The 24187-nt window shown below is 38.6% G+C and overlaps 3 protein-coding genes across 4 annotated transcripts; all 3 read right to left on the bottom strand.

The window, feature by feature from the left end:
* Positions 1-2269: 2269 nt before the first annotated feature.
* Positions 2270-6855, bottom strand: LOC146668526 (polymeric immunoglobulin receptor-like). Its single transcript, XM_085410453.1, has 6 exons — positions 6819-6855; positions 6371-6697; positions 5761-6081; positions 3556-3651; positions 3394-3461; positions 2270-2456 (listed from the first exon to the last, which is right to left on the bottom strand). Exons 1-6 carry the CDS (start codon positions 6853-6855, stop codon positions 2304-2306), a joined length of 1002 nt encoding a protein of 333 aa, XP_085266579.1. The 3' UTR covers positions 2270-2303.
* A 1719-nt stretch (positions 6856-8574) lies between these two features.
* On the bottom strand, positions 8575-14264 carry LOC146668525 (polymeric immunoglobulin receptor-like). The gene is made up of 8 exons (XM_085410455.1): positions 14227-14264; positions 13693-14019; positions 12779-13099; positions 12352-12651; positions 11739-11798; positions 11382-11483; positions 11217-11293; positions 8575-9348 (listed from the first exon to the last, which is right to left on the bottom strand). Exons 1-8 carry the CDS (start codon positions 14261-14263, stop codon positions 9184-9186), a joined length of 1389 nt encoding a protein of 462 aa, XP_085266581.1. The 5' UTR covers position 14264; the 3' UTR covers positions 8575-9183.
* A 3696-nt stretch (positions 14265-17960) lies between these two features.
* Positions 17961-23977, bottom strand: metrnlb (meteorin like, glial cell differentiation regulator b). 2 transcript variants are annotated; one of them, XM_085410450.1, is made up of 5 exons: positions 23860-23977; positions 21303-21486; positions 20992-21217; positions 19613-19672; positions 17961-18802 (listed from the first exon to the last, which is right to left on the bottom strand). In XM_085410450.1, the coding sequence occupies exons 1-5, from the start codon at positions 23877-23879 to the stop codon at positions 18486-18488; spliced, it is 807 nt and encodes a 268-aa protein (XP_085266576.1). In that variant the 5' UTR covers positions 23880-23977; the 3' UTR covers positions 17961-18485. The 2 variants fall into 2 exon arrangements, with proteins under 2 accessions (XP_085266576.1, XP_085266574.1); XM_085410448.1 differs by lacking the exon at positions 23860-23977 and adding an exon at positions 22743-23060.
* Positions 23978-24187: the final 210 nt, after the last annotated feature.

Here is a 24187-nt window from a genome sequence, read left to right as displayed (position 1 = left end):
TGTACGGCTTAAATGCCTGCCCAGAGACCAGTTTCAGAAAATGGGTTTAGTGAAAACTCTTAAACTGCTCAATGGACGGTTTTCTTCAACAAATTTTGAAAACTAGCAAAACTGGTAAAGTGACTAAACTAAATTGGCAGACGGAAAACAGAGTGGGGAATGAGGGTGAGCAGACATTAACGATGCAACACTGACACAGAGAAACACCGTCCTAAAATACACAGAGGGAGCAATCAGGGGATAAGAGACAGGAGGGAAACACAGCTGGGTCAAATCAGGGCTGACAAGACAAGGGAGAGCAAAACCAGACACACTACACACAGAACAGGGACTATCAAAGTAAAACAGGAAATACAGAACACAGGGAAGCCACATTACAAAACCTAAAACTGGACTCAGAAAATACAAAAGGGCTAGGGAGCTATACACAGTGAGAAAAACACACTACAGTGTAAAAACCATGAGGAAGCCCAAAATAAAAAAGGCGGACCATGGACCGTGACATGATGTCCATCAGTGAAAAAAGTATTCACACTTGCTTGGTTGAAAAAAAAGTATTCATTCACTATTTTAGTTAAAATACAGAAGTCTTATCAGTACATTATACTTTAAGGAGAAGCAGTAAAACCCACCTGCAAAACATGTTCCCTCTGACTGACACAGCCCGTTTGCTTTTATCTGTAATTTAATCTATAAATATTCACAGGATGTTTTTCATGATATTAATGAAGTAGGGATCGGATGTTGCCTTCAGAGATGGAGACGAGGCGAGCCTGAGGACAGCTAGGGCCAACCTTTCCCGTGGCATCAGAGAGGCTAAGAGACAGTACTCCAGGAAAATATCTCATCACTTCAAAGACAGCAGAGACTCACGGAGCCTGTGGCGGGGCATTCAGACCATCACAGATTACAAGCCCCCACCACAGACCTGTGATAGCACTATCCCCCTGCTGAACGAGCTGAATACTTTCTTTGCTCTTCATCAAGTTTGCGGACGACACAACGGTGGTGGGTCTCATTAGCAACAGGGATGAGACCGACTACAGAAGTGAGGTGAGACGCCTGGCCACGTGGTGTGCTGACAACAATCTCTCTCTGAATGTGGAGAAGACGAAGGAGATTGTTGTGGACTTCAGGAGAATGCACACCCAACATGCTCCTCTGACCATTGACGGAGCGTCTGTGGAGAGAGTGAGCAGCACCAAGTTCTTGGGTGTGCACATCACAGAGGATCTCTCCTGGACGTACAACACCACAGCACTGGCCAAGAAATCACAGCAGCGTCTCTTTTTTCTCCGCAAACTAAGAAGAGCAGGAGCACCAGCCCCCATCATGTACACTTTCTACAGAGGCACCATCGAGAGCATCCTGTCGAGCTGCATCACTGTGTGGTTTGGAGCCTGCAATGCGTCCTGTCATAGAACCCTCCAACGCATAGTGAGAGCTGCAGAGAGGATCATTGGTGTCTCTCTCCCCTCCCTCCAGGACATTTACAGCACCCGTCTCACTAAAAAAGCCCTTTGCATAGCGGCTGATCCCACGCACCCAATGCAAAGCTTCTTCAAGCTGCTGCCGTCAGGGAGGAGACTGCGGAGTCTCCAGGCCAGGACCAGCAGACTGAAGGACAGCTTCATCCATCAGGCTGTCAGGAAGCTTAACTTCCTCCCGATTCTGCCTCTTCTCCTCTATGGTCTCACTGAACTCTGTCACACACACACACACACACACACACACACACACACACACACACACACACACACACACACACACTCTGACTCACTCACTGGCCTGCACCAGTTACCAGTCACTTTGTGGAGCATTGGACTGCCATTACCTCATAAGACTTTGTTGTTATACTATCTCTTACCGTACATTACTAAATCTCCATTTGCACTATTTGCCTATTTGCACTACTCTGCCTGGTTTACACTCAATGTCATTTACCCTTACCTGAATATTGTATATTGTATATTGCATAGCTTTCTTGTTAATTTGTATTGTATTTATTTATTTAAATTTTTACTTTTTAATTATTTTATTTGCATTTTTTAATCACTCTCTTATTTAAATGTTCATTTGCTATTTCATCTAGGGTTTGAGAGTAACGAAATTTCTATTCTCCGTATGTCCTGTACATGTGGCAGAATTGACAAATAAAGTTGACTTTGACTTTGACTTTGACTTTGTAAGACAGTGACAATGTTGAACAACAGCGGTACTTTGGTGAGCACCTCGTGTTAAGGATGAATCAAACAGGATCTGCATACAATTGAGACCCACAGTTTAAGCACATATGTACATATTTATCTTCTGTGAGCTTTATGGTAATTTTCATTGCAGTAGCGTTCTTCAGTTGTAACGTTTTCGTAATCTGGTTCATCTCCGCCTGGATCATCAAAGTGGTTCAAGGCGCTTTGCTGTTTGAAGGTCACCACAAATTCTTGATTTCCATAAATCTAAAGAATCAACAAAGATAGTTAGAGGCTAGGGAACCACATATGCTGCAGAGACCCTGGTTGCAGTATATGAGTATACATAGGCTCATATAATATATGTAGTGACAACTTTTATTACAAGAAATATAATAAAAATGTTTTAAATGCAGATGTTTTACATATGACAGATACTGACCGAACCACAGAAGCTGATTTAACCTCCTAGGACCTGGCGTCCACATATGTGGACATCACATTTTGGGTTATTTAGACCAGAATACTCAATTTTGCTCAACATGGGCCTGATTTCTACTTACGAGGACATTATACTGCTACTGTTCTATCAAAATTTAAAAAAAAAAAATCCTCATATATGGCTCTTATTTTTCTTAAAAAAAAAAAAGGTTAAAAAAATGTAGTAATTCTTTGTTTTTACATTAATTGGGCCTCAACATGCCCAAATATCAAGGAGAAATTAAAAATGCATGTCGTGGAAGAGTTTGGGTCTTAAGAGGTTAAAGTAGCTACAAGTTCTAAAACTGGATGACTTCCACACATCATAGCATGACTATAAAATCCATTAATTTCCAATTAATGTCACATTATACTAAAGAAGCATAAAACCAGCTGAGTGAGCTCTTCTCTTAAATTTTTCACTTTTCTGTTCTAAACATCACAGTAGTCGACACCACTCTATAACATTTCTTTTCATCACTAAATCATTTTTAGTTTTAAAAACTCCTTCTGTCCACAAGCGTCCCTGAGATAACAAGTTTAAATCCAAACCAAAGCAGACTGATAACCAGTTAGCTGGTCAATGTCTCAGTTTAATCAATAATCGTGTGTGTGTGTGTGTGTGTGTGTGTGTGTGTGTGTGTGTGTGTGTGTGTGTGTGTGTGTGTGTGTGTGTGTGTGTGTGTGTGTGTGTGTATTATACACATATAGGCTTTGGACTTACTCCACCTTCTTCTGCTTCTATCACATCATCTGCTTTGGGTGTATTTCTGCTCATGACAGCTTTAGTTGCTGAAAATACAGTTTAAGAAATTTTTCAGCTCTTTCTGCATGCACATTTGAGTGTAGAGTCTGAATATGTGTGTAAATATAAACTATAGCATACCTCTCACATTGTAACATTTGTACTTATAAATAATAACCAGGACACATATTAGTAAAACCACAGGGACAACAGCGTAGGCTGCGTAGAGCACCGCTTCTGAAAAATAGAAACCAATTAAAAACAGAATAGAAAGTTCATTTTCAGTTACTGGCATTTCAGCACAACTGTTGATCACAGGTGCACGCTTACACAGCTGTTTTGACACTTACGAGCACATTGACTTTACTTGTGTTTAATCCCAGGGGAATTACCCACATTGTAACCATGAACCACATCAACAGACCAATATGCACTTGTCAGCCTCTCTGTAAGGCACACTTGTTCAACTGCTCATGAAGATATAAGTCTAATAAGCCAATCACATGTCAGAAACTCAGTGCTCAGTTGAACATTTTATGACTGTTGGAGCCTGACGGGTCAGTTGGAAAACACTACCTCTAGAGTTTATAGAGAATGGTCTGAAAAAGAGATAATCACAGAAAACTTTAAGTTGGGACGAATTCATTCACATATTTGTTCAAACCAGACACTTATCTCTGCTCCAAACCCATCCAAAACATCTGAAAAAAAATTACAAATGTTATATATACACTACGGCTCAGTTTTAGAAGTTTTAGAACACCCCAATTTTTCCAGTTTTTTATAAAATAATTATGCACTTTAATGTCTGATTGCACTCTGAAATAGATGCATACCAGAGGGTATTGCATGGTGCTGCAGAATGCTGTGCTAGCAGTTTTGGTTCAGGGTGCCTCTCACATTGTGGAACCATCCTTTCGCCTTCTTGACGGCATACAAAAATCCTGCGCGATGAACTGAAGATTTCTAATTTAGATTCCTCAGTCCATAATACCTCCTTCCAGTATTCAGTAGTCCAATGGCGGTGTTTCATGGCCCAGACAAGCCTCTTTGTCTTACTCTTAGCAATGGCTTTCTTGTTGCAACTCATCCTGTCAAACCTGTAGCTCAAAGTCTTCCTTTCACAGAGGAAACTGAGACTTGCTGCGACCTTTATTAAGCTGTGCTTGAAGCTGTTGTACAATTACCACTGGATCACTTTGGATTTTACCTCCTTTCACTGGTCTACTTGTTCCTTCTGCCCCTGGTACTTCACAGTTATCTTGTCCTCCTTCTTCTTGATGTCGTGCTCTGGTGGGATTCTGATTTATCTTAGTTGTGGTCTTCTGCTCCTTGTTCAGAGTCTCTTGTGTTTTCCTTTAAGCCAGCCTTTTTGGTAGGATGTCCTGATATCAGCCACTTCCTCTATCTGTTGATGGTGCATCCCATGTGGTTTGGTTATCCATGACAGTTCCTCTTTCTGTGGCTCATCATCATCTGTATTCGGCTTCCTGAGGCATTCTTGGAGCAGCTTGTCTCAAGATTTCCCGGATGCTCTGTGTTTCATTGTGGATTGTGGCTCCGACACTCACTCTTTCTGTTACTCATAAAGCCTCATATAGCCTATGTAAATTTCAAAGTATTTCACTGGCATAAAGAGAAAAAATGACATATATAACATAGAAAGTATAAAAAAGGTAGTGCATATCTTTTTGTCTTCTATTGTATAAATGATAACCCCCTATATAAACACCTGGGGTTAGCTTTTAGCACTAAATACACTATTAAAAAATGTGTTAGGGGCTGTGTTGGATAAAGCAAGATATGCTTAGTTATGCTTATATAAAGATCGATTTATAGATGGGTGGGTGGATAGACAGATATAAAAGCTGTTAAAGAACTTGCAGGTCAATAGTACTTTGATCATCAGTTTTATATGAAAGAAAGTCGAAAACTACTTTATAATCTGTGAAAAAAATGCAATCACTGAGAGTCTAGAAGAGGCCCTATCAACATGGATGCATACTGTGGGAAGTGATGTGTCTGCCTTAGTACGCAGTGTTCTCAGCAGTTCCATTTTTGGCAGATTTCTTGCATTTAGTGTGAAACCAGTTGGCTGCTGTACTATTTCATCACGTCAGACAATTGAATTAAAAACTGCAGTCCATGGTTAACAAGTTGGGTGCAAACAAAGACATTAATTTTGCTGTCATATACACAACTGTTCAACTTAACTACTGACAGCTGAATCTTTGTGTACTTTCCTCCAAGTATTTAAGAATCACATTCAACTTTATTAAAGAGACTTTTACAGAAAACAGTGTTTCATTTTGGCTGAATTAATGACATATAACTATGACCTCTCACCTTTGACTTCCAGCTCAACAGCAGAGAAAACATCCAGGTCCGAGTTTCTTTGGACACCACAGAGGTATGATCCTGAATCACTTTTGGTCAAACTGTTAATGGTCACTGTGAATTTTCCTGAGATTTTGTCATCATCGAGTCTGAATCGTCCATGTTGTCTGCTATGAGAGGTGATTAGTGCCTGCCGACGACATGTGGAGCGCTGATTTCCTCTGCACATGTACTTCAAATTGTTCTGGTACTGAGACTCGTACGGACAACTGATAGACTCAGAATATCCCTCATAGCTTTCAAGCTTGGTCATATTGTCACAGCAGCTGTCTGTCAAAATTATAAATAGAATCAGAAAATGTTGTACAGCCACAGAATAGAGAGAGGATGTTTTATATTTAGCTTGCTGCAACAAGATTGCCTGAGACCCAGAGTTTGTGTGATTTAATCAGTGTCACAGCAGCTGTCTGTCAAAAAGATAAAGGAAATAATCCTTTACACCTTATATTTACATTTTATGTCACCTTGTAATCACTGGAAACACAAACTTGATTGTCTTTAACATCATCTTAATTATTTTACTTCATTATAAAATACATTTTGAGAAGAATGTATTTACCTGGCATTAATTTCAGCTCGACTTCAGTGTAGATATCTTTTCCAAATTTGCTCACCCCACACCAGTATTTGCCAGCATCCACAGAACGAAGATCAAAGATGGTCGTTGTGAAGATTCGTGCTGTTTTGTCATCATGGATAACATATTTGTTTTTCCTTGATTCTGATGTTTTAATAAGAACATCACCGTTACCACAGTTGCTCTTACACAGATACTTCTCATAAGACTCATAACCCTGGCCATAGAAGCAGGAAACTTTAACCTCACTCCCCATATATCCAGTCACATGGATCACCCCTACTGCACTGATCACACACCTCAGAGCAACTGTAAAGTAAAGACAGTATAAAAATGTAATAATTATTTGTTTTGTCATGTCGAAAATCATGTATAATAACATTCCCAATAACAGATTTGTTATTCTTCTGTAGCTATTTAAACGACTTACTACAAAGGGTGAACAGCAAGTTTTGAAGGATCCACATCTTTGCTTTGGTTAATCAAAACAGAAACTTGACAGGAATGACTCGCACACAACAAGGAAGCCAGGGTGGAGCCAGACTATCAGTACAGAGGTGACTGGACATCTTCTAGAGGCATTTTAAGATTTGTAACTGACGCATGCCTCCTAGTGTTGAAAGAAATATTCACAGACTTCACACAAAGAACACTGTAAAAGTTAGGTTTTGCACTGAAATTGTTAACTGTAAGTGTATTTAGGAAACTGTGCTTAAAGAACTGAAACTAAAATCACTCGATAAACAGGCCCCTTGAGTTTTATATCTTACTATCAATGTTGCATTCACATAAAAGAAGCACAGCAAACATGCATTTTATTCTCTGTTAATTATGTTAATGGTTCAGAAGCAACAGTCTTAGAACTTAAACTAACACCACCACAATGCTACTTTATCCAACCAGTAGCCAAACCAGAAAACTAAAACTGCTGAATTTGCCCAAGGGCCTCCTGGGACCTGGTGTCCACATATGCGGACATCACGTTTTGGATTATCTAGACCAAAATACAAATTAACCTCTACAAGGGCATGATATCCACTTACGAGGAGAGTATACTACCACTGTTCTATTGAAATTTAAAACGAATGTCCTCATATGTGGATCTCATTTTTCTCAGAAACAAAAATCCCCCCCCAAAAATCAGGTAATTCTTTGTTTTTACTTTCATCAGGTCCCAATCAGCCCAAATAGCAAAGAAAAATTAAAAATGCATGGCATGAAAGAGTTTGGGTCTCAGGAGGTTAAAAAGCTGGGTCCTTGAAAAGTTGGTCTAATTTCACAAGAAATGTCAATTATTAGAACAATTATCAAAAAAAGTTTTTTAGTTAAATTTGGTCAGTAAACCAAGAATTTCTACAGTCACAGTTCTAAAAACTCCCCATATATTTGGTAAAGCAGCTAACTAGTTCTGTCAGATAATGCTAATGGAGCAACTATCATCCTTCTTGGTTTAAGCTTGGTAGTGCAGCTGATAACACCCATGTATGCCAACATTTTCTTAAATGTTCCCTGTTCTCTTGTCATATTGTGCTTTGGAATTGTATTTTCCTTCTATTGTGATGCAATGAGCACAAATTAAAACAGATTTGTTCATAGAAAACCTTTAGCTGATTTTCTCTTTAAGCAACTGGGTGACATATCCAGATCCAGCGTGAGAAGTGTGTTGTTATTTTTATATTTAAAAGTTTCCTTTGCAATATGCTTACCACTACAGTCACTTCCAATTTTCACAGAAAGATTCATCACAAAAGAGGAACAACAGTCATGTTTTTCTGTCGTCTTTATTTCTGTCTGTCTGGAAAGTCCAAAATGGTCCCCTGGAAAAGCAAATCTAATCATTTCAAATACCGTCATAATTGTTCACTTTATGCCCATAACCAATTATTTGGTGCCACATCATTAGTGAAAAGTAAAAAGAAGTTATAATATTAAATATAGCACTTATTTTTAAAAATTACAATAAAATGAAAGGCAAGAATTAAAGTTTTGCAAGAAACATACCTGTATCCAATCTTTATAGCTATTAACAAGTGATGCAAACTGCACTCTTGTAAAATACTGCAGTAAAATTACTGGTGCTGTAACCACAGGGTCACTGTGACACACTAACCAGTGACAATGAAAGTGAGACTTTTTGATGGAAGTTGAGTTTTTTTTAATCTCCTCAGAAGAAAATTAAAGTTGAAGGTTTCATTCAAGTGGCACCAAACTCTCTAGAAGTGAGAAAAAAAGTTTCCTACATAGAAGAATAAGAAAAACAAAAAATATATAAATACATCATCATAAATTTAAGCAATACAATACTGCAGTTATCTCACTTAGTACTGTGGTTGTACTACCAAATTTAAACCAAGCATTACCAAAAATATACGTCGGTTAATAGAAGCACTCCACGGGGGAAACCTGCCACATTTGTGCTGCTATTAGATGGTTACGTGACACATGTTGATGAATAATGTTTACTTTTGTCTGCAAAATTGAATCCAGTAACTGCTTGTGTCAGAAATCTTCAATTGAAACCAATGGGGGGGGGGGGGGGGGGGGGGGGGGGAGTATCATAAAATGAAAAAAGCAATGATTACATTTAATTTTTGGTTGGTTTCTCACAGTTTCAGAAGCACAGTCCACATCATGCTGTCAACAGCAAGCAATACCTTAACCTGAACAGGTTTAGTGTGCTAAGGCAGTGAAAACAGCAAAAGAATGAAAAACAAAGGAACATTTATTAAGTGCAAGCCCTGGTGAACAAATCACTTTGAATCTGTTTTTGAATGTACGCACAGATGTAATTAGTCTCATCTTCTATTGGCTTTATGGAAATCTTCATTACAGTAGATTTCTTCAGATTGTGTGCAGTTTTCATAGTCTGGTTCATCTTCACCTGCATCATGATAGTCGTTACAGGCACTCTTGGAGGTCTGCTTCTCTGAATACCTCACAACTTCATCGTTTCCATAAATCTATTCAGAAACCAATGGAAAACACATGATGGTGTTATGGAAACATTTTATAAAGCAAACATTAAAAAACAACATTTTTTTCTGGCACCACTTTCAAACTAAGATTGTCTTATGATCTGATTTCACCACTAATGAGTAAAACCACATCTATCCAGACTCACAATATGAAGAATTATAGTAAGAGATGTGTATAAAATACATTATGTTTGACCAACAATTACAATCTGATAGAACACTAAAGGCAAATAATGTTTCAAATATTGCTGCAGATAAATTCCATAGTTTACTGAAGTTTTAGGGTGAAAAGAAGTTAAAAAGTCTAAAACTGGATGCTTCCCACATGTTCTCAGCTCAACATCATAGAAAGTATAAAGCTGCAGCTCTCTTAAGTGTAGCCTGTGGACCAGAGTCTGCATCAAAAACATTTCATGCTACCCCCAAATACCTCAATGAGACAATCCACTACTATAAATTTTTTTAGTCGGCGGTTAATTTCACACTGTCGAACTGCAGAACCAGCAAAGGGACTACTTCTCTTTTTTCTCTTATGTTTTCAAATCTTAACTGATTATTTCTTCCTTAAACCGTGCTTGTTGTTGTGATAACTAATTCAAATCAGTTGTAATCCCCACAATTTCAAGATGAGCATCAAGTTTTGTCATCAAATCACTGTCACACCTGTTGCAATTATGGTGATTTTAAATGTGATTACTTAATTATTTGATCCTATATTAGTGTTGAACATTATTAGTGTTTGAATTCTTGAGTTAAATGTAAACATGTTTTTTGTGGTCACACAGACATTTAAGTTTAATATTTTGATCAAATCCTAAATTATTGCTTATGTTCATCCTTAAGTTCAAACTCCTGTTTTGTAGAATCTTTCTCCAGGGATCTCAGTGATATCATGCTCAGAACAGTAAGGGTTATAAGGCATAGTTATCAATGCCTGCAAACCTCTTGCTCTCCAAGTGAAATTGCTTAAAAGAATTTGAATTGCAATTTTGGTGATCTGTGACCTTTACTAAACGCCAACACTGTCACATGACAAGACTGAAGCCGTGCTATAGGCTCCATGAAGCTGTGCATAGCAGTAGCAGTGCTTTCATCTAGTGTCAAACTGATGTTTGACATAATTCTGCTCTGTTAAATTATAAAAACTCATAAACAATGAAATGTTTATGATAATAATGGATTGGATTTATATAGCGCTTTTCAAGGCACCCAAAGCGCTTTACAATGCCACTATTCATTCTCTCTCACATTCACACACTGGTGGAGGCAAGCTACGGTTGTAGCCACAGCTGCCCTGGGGCAGACTGACAGAGGAGAGGCTGCCATATCGCGCCATCGGCCCCTCTGGCCAACACCAGTAGGCGGTAGGGTAAAGTGTCTTGCCCAAGGACACAACGACCAGGACAGAGAGCCCGGGGATCGAACCGGCGACCTTCCGGTTACAGATACGCTTCCCAACCCCCTGAGCCACGGTCGCCTTGTAATTCCCTTACAGTTACAGTTATGTTGTTACTTGCATTACAAAGGTTCTTCAGTTATATGCTCTTCCTGCTCACTCGTGCTACAATCAGCTGATTTCAGTTCATATGCAGGAGGAGGAGGACATAGTAGGGCTGTACAGCTTTGGAGAAGTGGACATTCGAACATTACTTTTATTTTTATTGGAAAAAAACAAACAAAAACGAGAGTGTGAACCAATGTCCAAAGAAAAACTTTGAATGACCTTCAGAAAGCCTTGAGAACTTTTTAAAAAATTACATGAAAGTCTTTTGCAAAGTACTGTATTGAACACAGCTAAGAATAAAATCAGTTAGTTGTGGTATAGTGAGACTTGTTGTCTGCTGTTGTCTTACGCCATTTTCTGCTGCACCCATTACTTCCTCTAAACCTCCTGTCTTTGATGTATTTCTGTTCACGACAGCTTCATTACCTGAACACACACAGCATAAAACGTGGTTATGCTCTTTTCGCATGTGCATTTCATGAAATTTGTGCATGTCTATGAATCCAGAATATACCTTTTATTTTCTGACGTTTGCACTTATAAACTATAAGCACAAGGACACATATAAGTACCAGCAGCAGGGCGGGCACAGCGTAAACCACATATTGTCCTGCATCTGAAAAACAGAAACCAAAACAGAAACAGTAAAAAAAACATCCTCAAACATTATCCTTTGTGATAATGTTTCTTTTTATTGATATTTGCTGTTGGCCACGGGTGCACACACTCTGTTTTGCCATGAAACTATAACTAGTTCCAAAAAGTATCCATAGCTTATGGAGAGGTAAAATATTTGATCTCACAACACTGATCAACAGCACTATAGACTAAAAGATGCATACTGTATATACCGTACCCTTCATAAGTTTACCTGAAATTTGTGCTGGTGTTTCCACTGTGGAAGCTCCATTGCCAGTGTGCTGCTGAAAGACTGTTGGAGAAACAAGGCTCTTAGCAACTTTTTTTAAAAAATAAAGGAAGGAGTAGAACTCTAGCAGTCAGTTAAGTCTTTCTGAAAGTATTCACTGAGCTAAAGTTAGACTTTAACTAATTTAAACAGTAAAACACCCTGTTATAGGTGCATGTTTTTCTCATTCGAGAATTGAATGAATTGAATCATCATTGAATCATCATATATATATTTTCATTTTCGGTAATATTTCATTAGAAAATAGAATAATTAGTTAGAATAATATTATGTTTATGTATAATAATAATGTTTTAGCTTTTAGCTTGGAGAACTAAGTACACAATCAGAGGTACTTCTGCGAGGCTGGAAGAGGCTGTGTCTATATTTAAGCCACCAAAAAAGTGTAAGTAAGCAGCAGTAAATGAGGTTTTCCGTAGTCCTAGTTTTACACGAGTGTCATCAGTCATCACGCTACAAATGACACAATGACATGACACACTGACACAATGGTCTGAGAATAGGGTGTAACTTACAGCTCTAACCATGTTATTTCATGCACAAGTATTCGTCTCACCGACTGAAAGCTGAATCTTGGTGTAGTTTCCATGGCTCCACTGAGAGTCTGACCCACACCAGTATGTCCCAGTATCATCTGCTTGTATCTTTGTGATCGTCACTGAGAAAGAGCTGGAAGAACCATTATCTTCTATTGCAAATCTACTTTGACTCGTCACCATGTCTGTGCATTTGTTGCGATGGTCTCCCTTACAGAAGAACTTCCTGTTATCCCGATGTTGTGGAGGATAGGGACACTGAAAAATTAGTGGATGTCCTACAGTACCATTTATTTGACTTGACTTGACACAGCACCACTCTGTCAGATGGAAAGACAAAATTGTGAAATCACAAACTATTCAGCTTTCCTAAAAAGTGTTTTGCAGAAAACTGTACTGTAGGCTGTCTTTCAGTTGGTGTAAAGTGATATTACTATGACCTCTCACCTTTGACTTCCAGCTCAACAGCAGAGAAAACATCCAGGTCCGAGTTTCTTTGGACACCACAGAGGTATGACCCTGAATCACTTTTGACCAAGCTGTTAATGTTTACTGTGAATGTTCCTGACACTTTGTCATCATCAAGTGTGAATCGTCCATTTGATTTGGTGTCAGAGGTGATCAGTGCCTGCTGCAGACATGTGGAGGGCAGGTTTCCTCTGCAGATGTACTTCAGGCTGTTCTGATACTGAGACTCATACGGACAACTGACAGACTCAGAGTATCCCTCATAACTTTGAACTTTGGTCACAGTGTCACAGCAGCTGTCTGTCAAAAATATAAACAGTGTCAAATGACATGTTAGAGTCGCAGAAGAGCAGCATGACATTTTTATATTCAGGTTCTTGTGGGTTTTTTCTTGCTTCACATGCATTTGTGCTTTCAGATAGGCATTGATGTCTATTGAGAGTTTACCGCCCACAAGCTCGAGATTACCACAATAATTTTCAGCGGAAATAAATGATCAAGGCTGCTCTTTTTTTTCACCATCATGTGGTTAGGTGACATATAAAATTATTATAAATAATATATAATATAAATATAATAAATATATATATATAAATATAATATATATATATATATATATATATATATATATATATATATATATATATATATATATATATATATATATATATATATATATATATATATATATATATATATATTTAATAACATTTAAAATCATTTTAATGTTAATGTATCATTAATGTATTATGTTAATATGTTTTAACATGTGGTAATACATGTTAATGTATTATTTGTTGATTAAAAGGATTAGGTCCTGATACATTAGATTAGACAAGATCAGACAGACAAGGACGGACAGACAGATTAAAATTAGCTGAGGGATTATTTACCTCGTACTAATTTAAGCTTGACTTCAGTGTAGATATCTTTTCCAGTTCTGGTCACTCCACACCAGTATTTCCCAGCATCAGCAGAATGAAGATCAGAGATGGTCGTTGTGAAGATTCGTGCTGTTTTGTCATCATGGATCCTGTATTTGTTTTTCCTTGATTCCGATGTTGTAACAAGAACATCACTGTCACCACAGTTGTTCTTACACAGATACTTCTCATAAGACTCGTAACCCTCATCATAGGAACAGGAAACTTTAACTATACTCCCCACATATCCAGTCACATGGATCACCCCTACTGCACTGGTCACACACCTCAGAGCAACTGTAAAATCATGAAAATATAGTTAAAAAAAAATACATATAATTATTTATTTTGTCAGAGCAAGAGTCATGTATAACATTCCCGAGCCTAATGAAAGCTGTTTTTCTGACCTTAACTACAAAAGAAAAAAGATTTAATGCATATAAATCTAAATCTTAAATTTGTACTCTTCATCTGTTTACTTTTGTAGCTATTTAGACAACTTACTGCAGATGGTGAACAGCAGGTTACGAAGGATCCACATCTTTGCTTTGTTTCGTAGAAACAGAAAGCTGACAGGAAACGTACTGAAAATGGGACACCCACAGTTTGAGCTACTACATGTCATTGGCAGTACTGAAGCTTTCACTTCTGCATTGAGATACAAATGTTTTTCAACTCGTGCTCATTTGCCTTTTTTTTTAATGTAGAAATTTTTCGACATTCTTTAATGTAATTCAAAGTGATTAGACTGGTACTAGAAAATGACTTCTGTCTGATGAATTGCGGGAACATTGTGCCTTTGAACTAAAACAGTTCAGCTGACAAATTTAACACTTAGAATAGAATTTTATTTTCCTGCCACTGAGGGGCAGTACAACCTAATATCATAATAAGAAGGTTCATGTACAACAGGACCATGACTGATTAATATTCCCTGATTAATACTGATTAATAATTTTACATTGTGTTAAAATAGCTCCGGATTTATATTGTTTGTAGGATTTGTTTACAAGACTTTGAATAGTTTTTCATTTTTGTGATTTCCAGTGCAAATCAATTTGGGTCATCATCATTAACACTCTAACCATATGGTATTAGAATATTTATTTATTATTTATTATCATTCTCAAACATCTTGATAATTTGATGATAAAAGGTCATTTTTAACTGATATGCATCAAAAACATTTACTTCTTTTTCCAGAAGTATTCCTTCTTTCCTTTTTCATTTCGTTTTTGTCTTTCTTTTAACAAATATCATCCAAAATGTTAATAGTTAATAATAGTAATAGTTAGAAGTTAATAATTAGATCATCCTTTTCTCAAAAATTTTGTCAAGATCACTGCGGAACACAGTCGCAGAAACACAAAAAAAGAATTTCAGTAAATGTCACGCTGCATCTACTTTTGTTTACTACTAAAGATGTTTTTTTCCCATTCTATATTTAAAGATTAAGTGCATCAGTCTCTAAAGACACACACACACACACACACACACACACACACACACACACACACACACACACACACACACACACACACACACACACACACAGCCTTCTCCTTCAGAAACCAGACATACTTACAACCTAAAATATTGCGCCACCATGTAAAAAGCACTGACCCCACCCTGACCAGTGCATTATAAAATGCCACTGGTAGTATACAGTATGTGGGTGGAAGCATACATGTGTATTTTCCCTGAGCTCAGCCATTCCCTGGACTCCAGCTGACCGCTCAGCTGTGCCCCTTGCATACTGTAGCACAAACTGTTTCCATATCTCACACACTCTCACAGTTAAAGGTTAGCATTAAGACCCCCATGCAGAAGGATAAGTGTGTCCCGAATTAGCGAGGATGCCAAGGCAAGCTGGACCATTGCCAAGATGGGTTGCCAGGGGGTATTGAGTGTTTGCTATTGTGGGTTGGGTTTCTGCAGTGTAGCCTGTGTGCATGTTGGCAGTGCGCAGGGCGCGTGTGTTGTGGTCTTCTCAAACTACAACCCAAGACAAGCACACCTATGCAACACACACAGAACCTTAGTATGTTAAGATGTTCTGCACTGTTATATAGAGCTGACCCTCTCAGGTCTCTATCTTTAGCTTTAATGGTATGTGTTGATGCCTCTCTATATGTCTCTACATGTTAACTGAAAGTAAATAACAGAAATTAACCTTGTTTTATAGATTAAACAAAAAGATGAGAAAAATTAGCATTCGTACAGAGGAAAAAGTTCGGAAACCTTGCCCAGTAATAAATAATAATGAAATAACTTGTCTTTACCTTACAATATAAAGTGCCTTAAGTTAACTGTTGTTACAATTTCTGAGGTAAAATGATTTTGCTGTAACATGACAGAATGTGGAACAAGTGAAACGCTGTGAGTACTTTGCAGATGGAATGTACATCTTATGAAATAATCCCATTATTTTAAAAATGATATTAGTATTCAGTTCCTCATAGTTTTTCACTCAGATCCATCCTCACTTATGACAAATAGCACTTACAGCACACATCGTATATTAGCTGCATGTTAAGCTAGCCATCGATGACAACTTCAACTCTGTGTCCTTGTACTTAGTTTTTGATCAGTTAAGAAGTCCAGTTCTGGTCGTGTTTTTCTTCTAGTTTCTCAGCAGTTGTTGAACAGATGCATAAAGACTGGAATATTTAAAGGTCACGCTGTACAAATTTTAACCCACAATTGTTTCCATTAAACCTGAATAATCCAGTCTTTAAAATTTACTATCTGTACACACCATCAAAGGTCAGATTATCTCAGCCTTCAGTGTTGAACATTCTTTGTTTCATGTAGCTCTTGTGAATCATCCAACTTTCTAAAACTGCAGTATAAAGTTGCTGAAGTGTTTGTGGAAGTGCTCAGCAACAGGCTTAAAAGCTTTGTTGATTTCAGTATATAGTATTTCAGTATAATGGCCAAGATAATGAGGATGAATTACTTCTATTACTGTGTCATGCATTAAGCAATATGCCCAGCATGTAGGCTCACAAGACACCAATAAAGAAAAAGAAACCCGAGCCAGGCACCATCGCAATTTAAAAAAAAATAAAGTAGAATAATCCAACCTTATGTTTGGATTGACTGAGGTATTTGTTTGCTTGGCTAACCATTTTTATGAGCTGAGTGAAAATTTCAGACTGAGGACATTTTGGACTGTAATCACTTTAAGACACATCTTCAAAGAGATGTTTGAAGGTGCAGACGCAGTTTAATAATAAAGGTAATAAATATGTTTAGGCAGTCTGTTGTGATGAGCTGAGGTAAGGGCCTGGGGAATCATTATCTTAACAAGTGTCCTCACAACAATAGTTAACCAAACGTGTGTGTGTGAAAGGGGAACATTCCATCCATTCTTGGTCTTCCTGAGGAAAGAGCAAAAACATCACACACACAAACTGACACACACACACAGACTGTTGACAGCAGGCAGCAGGAAAGGTGCACATACACGCCTCTAAGGTCATTCACACATCCGCCTCGTCTTTCAGCTCTCCGCCCATCAAGCCTTAGTAGTTTCAGCCATCAATCCATCTGGCAGTCCCTTTTTATTTTGGCAGACATGCTTCTCCTGCCATTAGGCTACAATTCAAAACTACTCCTACATTAAGTATACAATGAATATCCTGTACCTTTAGGGCTGTACACTGTAAAGGTTTTGTTTAGTATAAACTTGAAAATTTGAGAGAAAAACATTAGCATATTAGTATCTGAGCTACCCGGATTATTATGGTGGAAAATATAATTGCTTCCACTTCTCTCACTCAGTAGTGAACACACACACATATACATGTGCAGGGAAAGCAGATGCCAAACAGAACAGTGGCTCATCAAAGCTCCACAGGGGCAGCAACGCTCCACAGGGGCAGCAACGCCAGCACTGACGCACTGCTGCTCTCCTGCCAGCTAATGGTCACTGAGCACTCATAATAGTTTTTTCTTTTGGTTAGTTAGGTGGATAATAAGTCTTTGTTTGCATCCATGTGGGTGGACAGAAAGCCTGGTAACTTTTGGTCCTTCACTTTCTGTTCCTACTACAAACTTCACTTGTCAGTTGTTTTCAATTATCCGCATGCCAGCCACACTAAGCCCCTTTGTGCCGTGCAGTATCTGACAAATAGTGGCAGATTTGTTAATAAATTATAAACAGGGCCCCTCTATCAGGACATAGAGGTCATACTAACACATTCACAACCTGAAAAACACGCCAAGTGTGTACCTTTTTGGTGAGATAACAACACATATCTTTAATTTCTGTAAATATGTACAGTCCCTTTGAACTCATTAGCAGCACACACACACAAAGACTCACAGAGCTGCGTACTATACACTTCTGTCAGAAGACTCCTAAATTTTACAGAAAGCTTTTTACAAAGCAAACTTTCATTTCAAGAATGAGCAGTATCGTCAAGAGAATAAAAATGTTAACCAGGTAGGCACGAGTTTAAATTTAAGCCTCTCGTTCCTTCTTTCACTCACAGTCACTCATGCACAGATTTACAAACATATTTACATATGCAGTAGCAAAATAAAGCCAAAGGGACATTTCGGTTTAAGTAGCACGTTGGCTATTAAAATGTCATAAAACTGATACGATTCTGAAGACGTAGCCTGTAACGAAAACAATAAATCTGTAAGATTCCTTCCAGTCCCTTATTGACCCATCTTCCAAATTGTAACCTTTGCACGTTTTCTTCGCTGACTGAAGCACTCCTTGTTTAAAATCAGAGCCGAGAACAGATCTCTCAGTTTGTGTCTACTTGACATGGGTTTGTTCCTGCATTTTGTACTTGGATGTACAGCTTTAGAAAGTCTTTGTAGCGTGGTGCACAGCCAAGCCAGGCTTCTCCAAAATGGACAGAGCCAGTCAAAAGATACTCGTCCCCTCCAGGATGCACACTGCACTGTGCAGGAACATTGATACGACCACTCCAACTCCGTCCTCTGGCTCCACCCCAAGCAAACACCCTGCTCTTTTGGTGAAACAGTCGTCTCAGAGTCACTGTCGCCATGGAGTGCTTGTTAGTACCTGGTGCAACGCCTTGGAAGACACCACTGCCAGCTACAGAGAAGGAACAGTTTTAATAAAAGAAAATTAAATCAACAGGTTAAAATTAAATAAACTTCAGAAAGCAATGAAAGCTTTTTTTTTTTTTTTTAAAAAACCCCAAAAAAACTGCTGTCATAACCTCCCTACCCTGGTGTACTGCTAATATCAGAGTTATATTACTGTGCAAGTCTGAGTCTTTCTGTTGACTGTTAACTATAAATGTTCAAATGAAAAGATGAAGAATGAAGAGAACATTTAGACTAAATCTACATGATTGTCAGATTCATAAAAGCAAGAAAATGCCTCAAGACTACTTAGCAGAACACAGGCTAATGCATTAATGAACACTGTGAGCAAGCGAGATACAATTATATCCCATTACATTTTGTTTAATGTCTGAGTACATTTGTGCTAATTGATATGATTTGTTTACGCAGCAAATCAATGTGATTAGGAAACTGATCAAAGCTGTCGCAGTCTGGGCTGCATGTGCCTACATTTCTGGGAAAGTACGGATCAGCTTGCCGTGTTGGTTTTATGCATATATATATATATATATATATATATATATATATATGTGTGTGTGTAGTTTATGCTATAGCTATGGAGTCATTTTAACACAGTACTATAAATTTAACATAAGAACACTGCACTACATAATTCCAATTTAGTTTTGGTGTGACATTTTCTTTCTAGTTTCTTGAATGGCAATAATCTAATCCAAGGCTTAAATTCCAAACCTTTCAAAGGTAATAAGCAAAGTATATTTTGCAAAATGTGAAATCAATTATTTAATCTGTATGCATGTGGATATTTATTTACCAAAGTCACTAGTACACACAGCCATGAGGACCTCTTCATCTGAACAAGGCTTGCAGGCGACTGAAATTGAAAATATGACAAAAAACAACAACAACACTTTAATAAAGAGCTACTATAAAAAAGACAAACATTTTTCCTTAGTTTGTGTATTTTTATCTAATCTAGTTTCCCATTAATCTATTTCACTCTCAAAGTCTTGGTGGGTTTTTCTTAGATATCAGACATCAAAAGAGGTATAGAGAGCATGTGAATGAAGACAGCAGGTGAGGGAAGAGATATAGCTGGAGAATTACCCCTTGACCCTGCCAGCTATAAAAACAGCTATAAAACACCAAGGCACACTGACACACTCAGACAGGAAGTTTCACTGGGAAGGCTTTCTTCGCTCTCATAAAGATAGTCCAGTGCGACTCTCCACCCACCACAGTTCCTCTCAACACCACTTCCCTCATATGGGTGGGCTACTCAAATTTTCCTGTTCTAATGGGGGTGGCGAAGATCTGCTCTTGATTGACAGCTGGGAGACGATTGGCTGACCCTTGTGCTTGACCCTAGTGAGACCTTTCGATTGGCTTGCTTGTTTTTATATGTCTGGCTGATACAGGGAAGAGTGGGAGTGAGGAAGTGTGTGAGGGGGGTGGGGTGTCAGAAAAGGGGCTACTTCAAGGTGGGATGAAGAAACAAGGGTGAAACAGTAATGAGGCCTCATGCTTACCAAACCTTTTTGCTTTTCCAGCTCTGGTCTGTCAGCCTCATTTCACGTTACTAAACTGCCAGCTATAAGTAACATTTTACCAAGTTACCAAAAGATTGTGGACAATTTGCAAAACCATGTGAAAATTGAGCTGCAATCACTGGGAATTTATTTGAGTTTACATAATACAATGAATATTTGTCCTTTTTCAGTGTTTAACTATCATTTAAAATTAGGAAATTGTCACCGCTTTCTGCTCATTATTTAAATTTTAGATATCATTTCTCACAAGAATGCTCAACATGGATTCTGAGCTTACCAGAATCCATGTTGACATATCAGGTTATTATTGCATCATTAATGAACTGTTCTTTATATAGTCCCTGCTTACAACAAAGTCAATTAATTTTTAATGTTATGTGAAATCAATCTAAAATATTCTGGATTTTATGGCTTGATATTTGTGCAAATAGAGAAATAGGTTTCATTATTTAATCTTTAATGAGTGTTATGAACAGTAACACTGAATACTGGGACTGAGTACTGAATACCGAGAGCTAAGAAAAGTAGCATGCATCAAGAGGAAATGACTCAGCATTACATAAAGTTACCAGAAAATGAATTTCACCAGTCACACAAGAGCAAAACACAAAATAATGAAAAAGAAAAAAATGCAGGCTGTTACCTAAACCAGGTTGCAGGTATGGGAACATGTGCATCGCTGGCCCCTGACTGGGCACCAGCTCATACTGGAAAGCTGTGATCCTCCGGCTGATGTCTGCCTGTGGGATAGCCTCCACAAATAGCACCCCCTCTGCCAGGCTGAAACAATGCACTGTTCCCTGAGCCTGGTCCTTTTCTGCCAGCAGCAGCCTCAGATCCCCTGCATGCTCCAGGTACACATGAGAACCCTGAACAAGGTGGGCCAAGCAAACACATTCAGAACTCCTGATTATACACTAAGGCTTGTTTCTCAACATTGGTCTCATACTCTACCTGGGAGTAAACTTGAGGTTTAATGCACACATGGAGACCTGACATATGACCTGGTGAAGACTCTATGTTTGATCTCAGGTTGACAATTATGGCCCCTGTGGGGTAAAGCCACTCTAGAGATCCCTGAGAGCAGCGAAGGTAGACCTGCTCCACATCTCTGCGATGGGACTCATGGCTCAAACCGCTGTAGAGAAAAAGACGATGATTTTTTTTTATCACATATGGCTATATAAAAGGACTATAATATAATATCATCAAATCAATCTTTAACCAGTACTACAGAGATTGTACTCCTAGGCTACAGAATCCAGACAACAGTTTTGTGGATGTAGAAATTTCTGTAACATGTTTGTTTGTTAATGTATTTCAAACAAGTAAACAATATACAGGTACATTTAATAAAGAAAATAAGAGAGAGAAAAAAATACTATACCAAATTCAATACATTTCAATATTGCTACCGTTCTGATTCATTTACATGTTGAAAGGGAGTGGGAACGTGCTGGACAAACAAAGTTAAAGAAACATATAGAAGGGATTAAGACCAATGAGGAGAACTCCTGCAGCTGTCTGCCAGCAAATCTCTCATTTGTCTCTTGTGCTGATAAGCCACCTCAGCATCAGGGACTAATTAAGTTGTTAGAAGTTTAAGGCTGATGAAGTTTACAACACAGAGTGTAAAGAACAGGCTTTCATTTTTTATGACTTGGGGACTTGGAGGAGTGATCAAAGGCGCCATGTGGCTGTATTTACTTAAGATAGGAGCTAGATTAGAGACATTCCTGTGATCATGCATACATAAAATCTTAAAGGAAGCATTTTTAGAGAAACTATAGAGAGGAACACTGTCAAAATAAACCAACGAAAATCACTCTTGTGATCTGTTTGTCATATTGACACTTTCCTTTTCGAGAGTATTGACTGAGCTAAAAAAAGAAAAAGAAAAAAAAAGAAAATCCAGTAAACGAATTAAGGATTAATAATGAAATGTGACGTCATTACATTTCTCAGCAATAACCACAAGCACTTCCAAAACATCTCCTGTTTTCACTGACATTTCTTCCACTTATTTTACTCTGAGCCATGAGGGCTCCTCTTGAACATAAAGTTAAATCTCACTAAAACTACTCATCTAACGCCAAAACCATGCGTAACAACAGAACTGGCTCAAAGAAACACTTATCCTTTTAACACACGGTTGAATTTTCTTTCTTTCATCACTTGTGAAAAACACGGGGTAAGTAAACAGCACATTAAGTCACAAGATTGTTTTAACCAAACCTTAATAATCTACGCCTATATGAATGAACCATGTGTTGTCCGTGCCATCACTTAAAACGGCGCAATGCTTCAAGATTATCAGCCTGACATTCACAAATGAAAAGATATCTGCTCCTGAACTGATATGACCACAAATCCTTTGTTCGTCTCCATCCTCACCTTCCTCGCCAGCTACACTGATCGCTGGAGTACTGTGCCACCGCCCGACACAGCAGCACAGCTGCGACCCAGTGCGCAGCCCAGGGCCGGAGCATGGTGGCCTGTCTGCCCCAGCGGTCACCGGATCCCGCACAACCACACAACACCAGACCAGCCCAACTAGCTGCGCGCTCTGTAGCCCCCGAAACAAAAGTATCCAGTTAAAATATCACACAAAAATACTCTTCTGCACGCCTGCGGGCTACATTGCTGGATCAACCGAGGTAAAAGTTGCGACTGAGGTTGGAAAGCATCAGGACAAGAAGTCTGTAAAAGGAGTAGTGCGCCCACAGCAAGACAACAGAGCCTATTCAAAAAAAAAAAAAAAACTTTCGCTCTGCGAGCACCGCTTCACTGCAGCGGGGGCGCGTGCCAGCAGCTGACTCCGCTTGAGTGACACGCGAGCGCTGACTCCAAACCACTCCCACAGATACACCGGAAAGATATGTGTATGAGACAGAGCTCCAAGCTGAACACCGAACGTACTGGCCAGCTATGCACAGATAAAACTGAACCCACTAACTGGGAATAAACGCTCGTGTTAGTTTGTATGACACGGAAGAATTGATAGATAAAATACAGCAGACACTGACAGTGGAGCGGCAGAATTAAAAGTTGAATACGAGGCACATTAAACCGGTGTTTGCATGTGTTTTCATATATATGCAAACACAAGTTTAATGTGTCATTTCTACCATGGTAAGCACCTTTGCGCTTCCTTGAAGTCCAACAGGTCCCTTATTCTTCTTCAAACTGCTTATGTGAGTGGTTATGTGCATGCCGGCTTTATAAACACATGGATCATATTATCAGCGTGAAAATTAGATCAGCATGCAGGTCTGGAGCAGCAGCCTGATTTTTGCAGCTCCCTCAAACGTCCCCCTTAAAACATGTGAAATAGTCAATGCTTTGCCTTTTAGCGCTTTTCCTCTATTGTCATGTTTTAGGACGTTTAACCCGATTCAAGGACGCACGTGAGTTACTTTATTCTTTGTAACCCTTTTTGCAGTAGCTGCGGCTAATGTCCCTGCGCCGCTGCTATTACAGTCCTGCTGCTTGGTTTCCTCTAAATACAAACCTGTAGAAAAAAAATGACATGAAAAAAACGGTCACATAAGCGTCTGTTTGTCTCTTTGGTGTTTTTCCCGTGAGAAAACAGTCAGAAGGCAAGCATGTTACTGACTCGTCACATTCCCCCGGACAGCCAGAGCAATCTGACGCATTTCGAGAAATGCTGTAACAAACTCCTCTACCCCCCCTCCCCCTCCCACCCTACACACACATTCCATAATGCCTCCCTGTGAAACTGATAAATAAAAATGCCCTTTTCCTTGGATTTCTGACATTAAATTAAATTTAAAAAAAAAAATACAGTAAAGAATAACCCTCCTTTGTAATATGAATAT

This window comes from Rhamphochromis longiceps, linkage group LG6, assembly GCF_057381845.1.
Source record: "Rhamphochromis longiceps isolate RC_006_pf linkage group LG6, R_longiceps_female_GT1.1, whole genome shotgun sequence".
NCBI lineage: Eukaryota > Metazoa > Chordata > Actinopteri > Cichliformes > Cichlidae > Rhamphochromis > Rhamphochromis longiceps.
The sequence above is the reverse complement of the archived record's forward strand: the minus strand, read 5'-3'. Positions and strand labels throughout refer to the sequence as shown.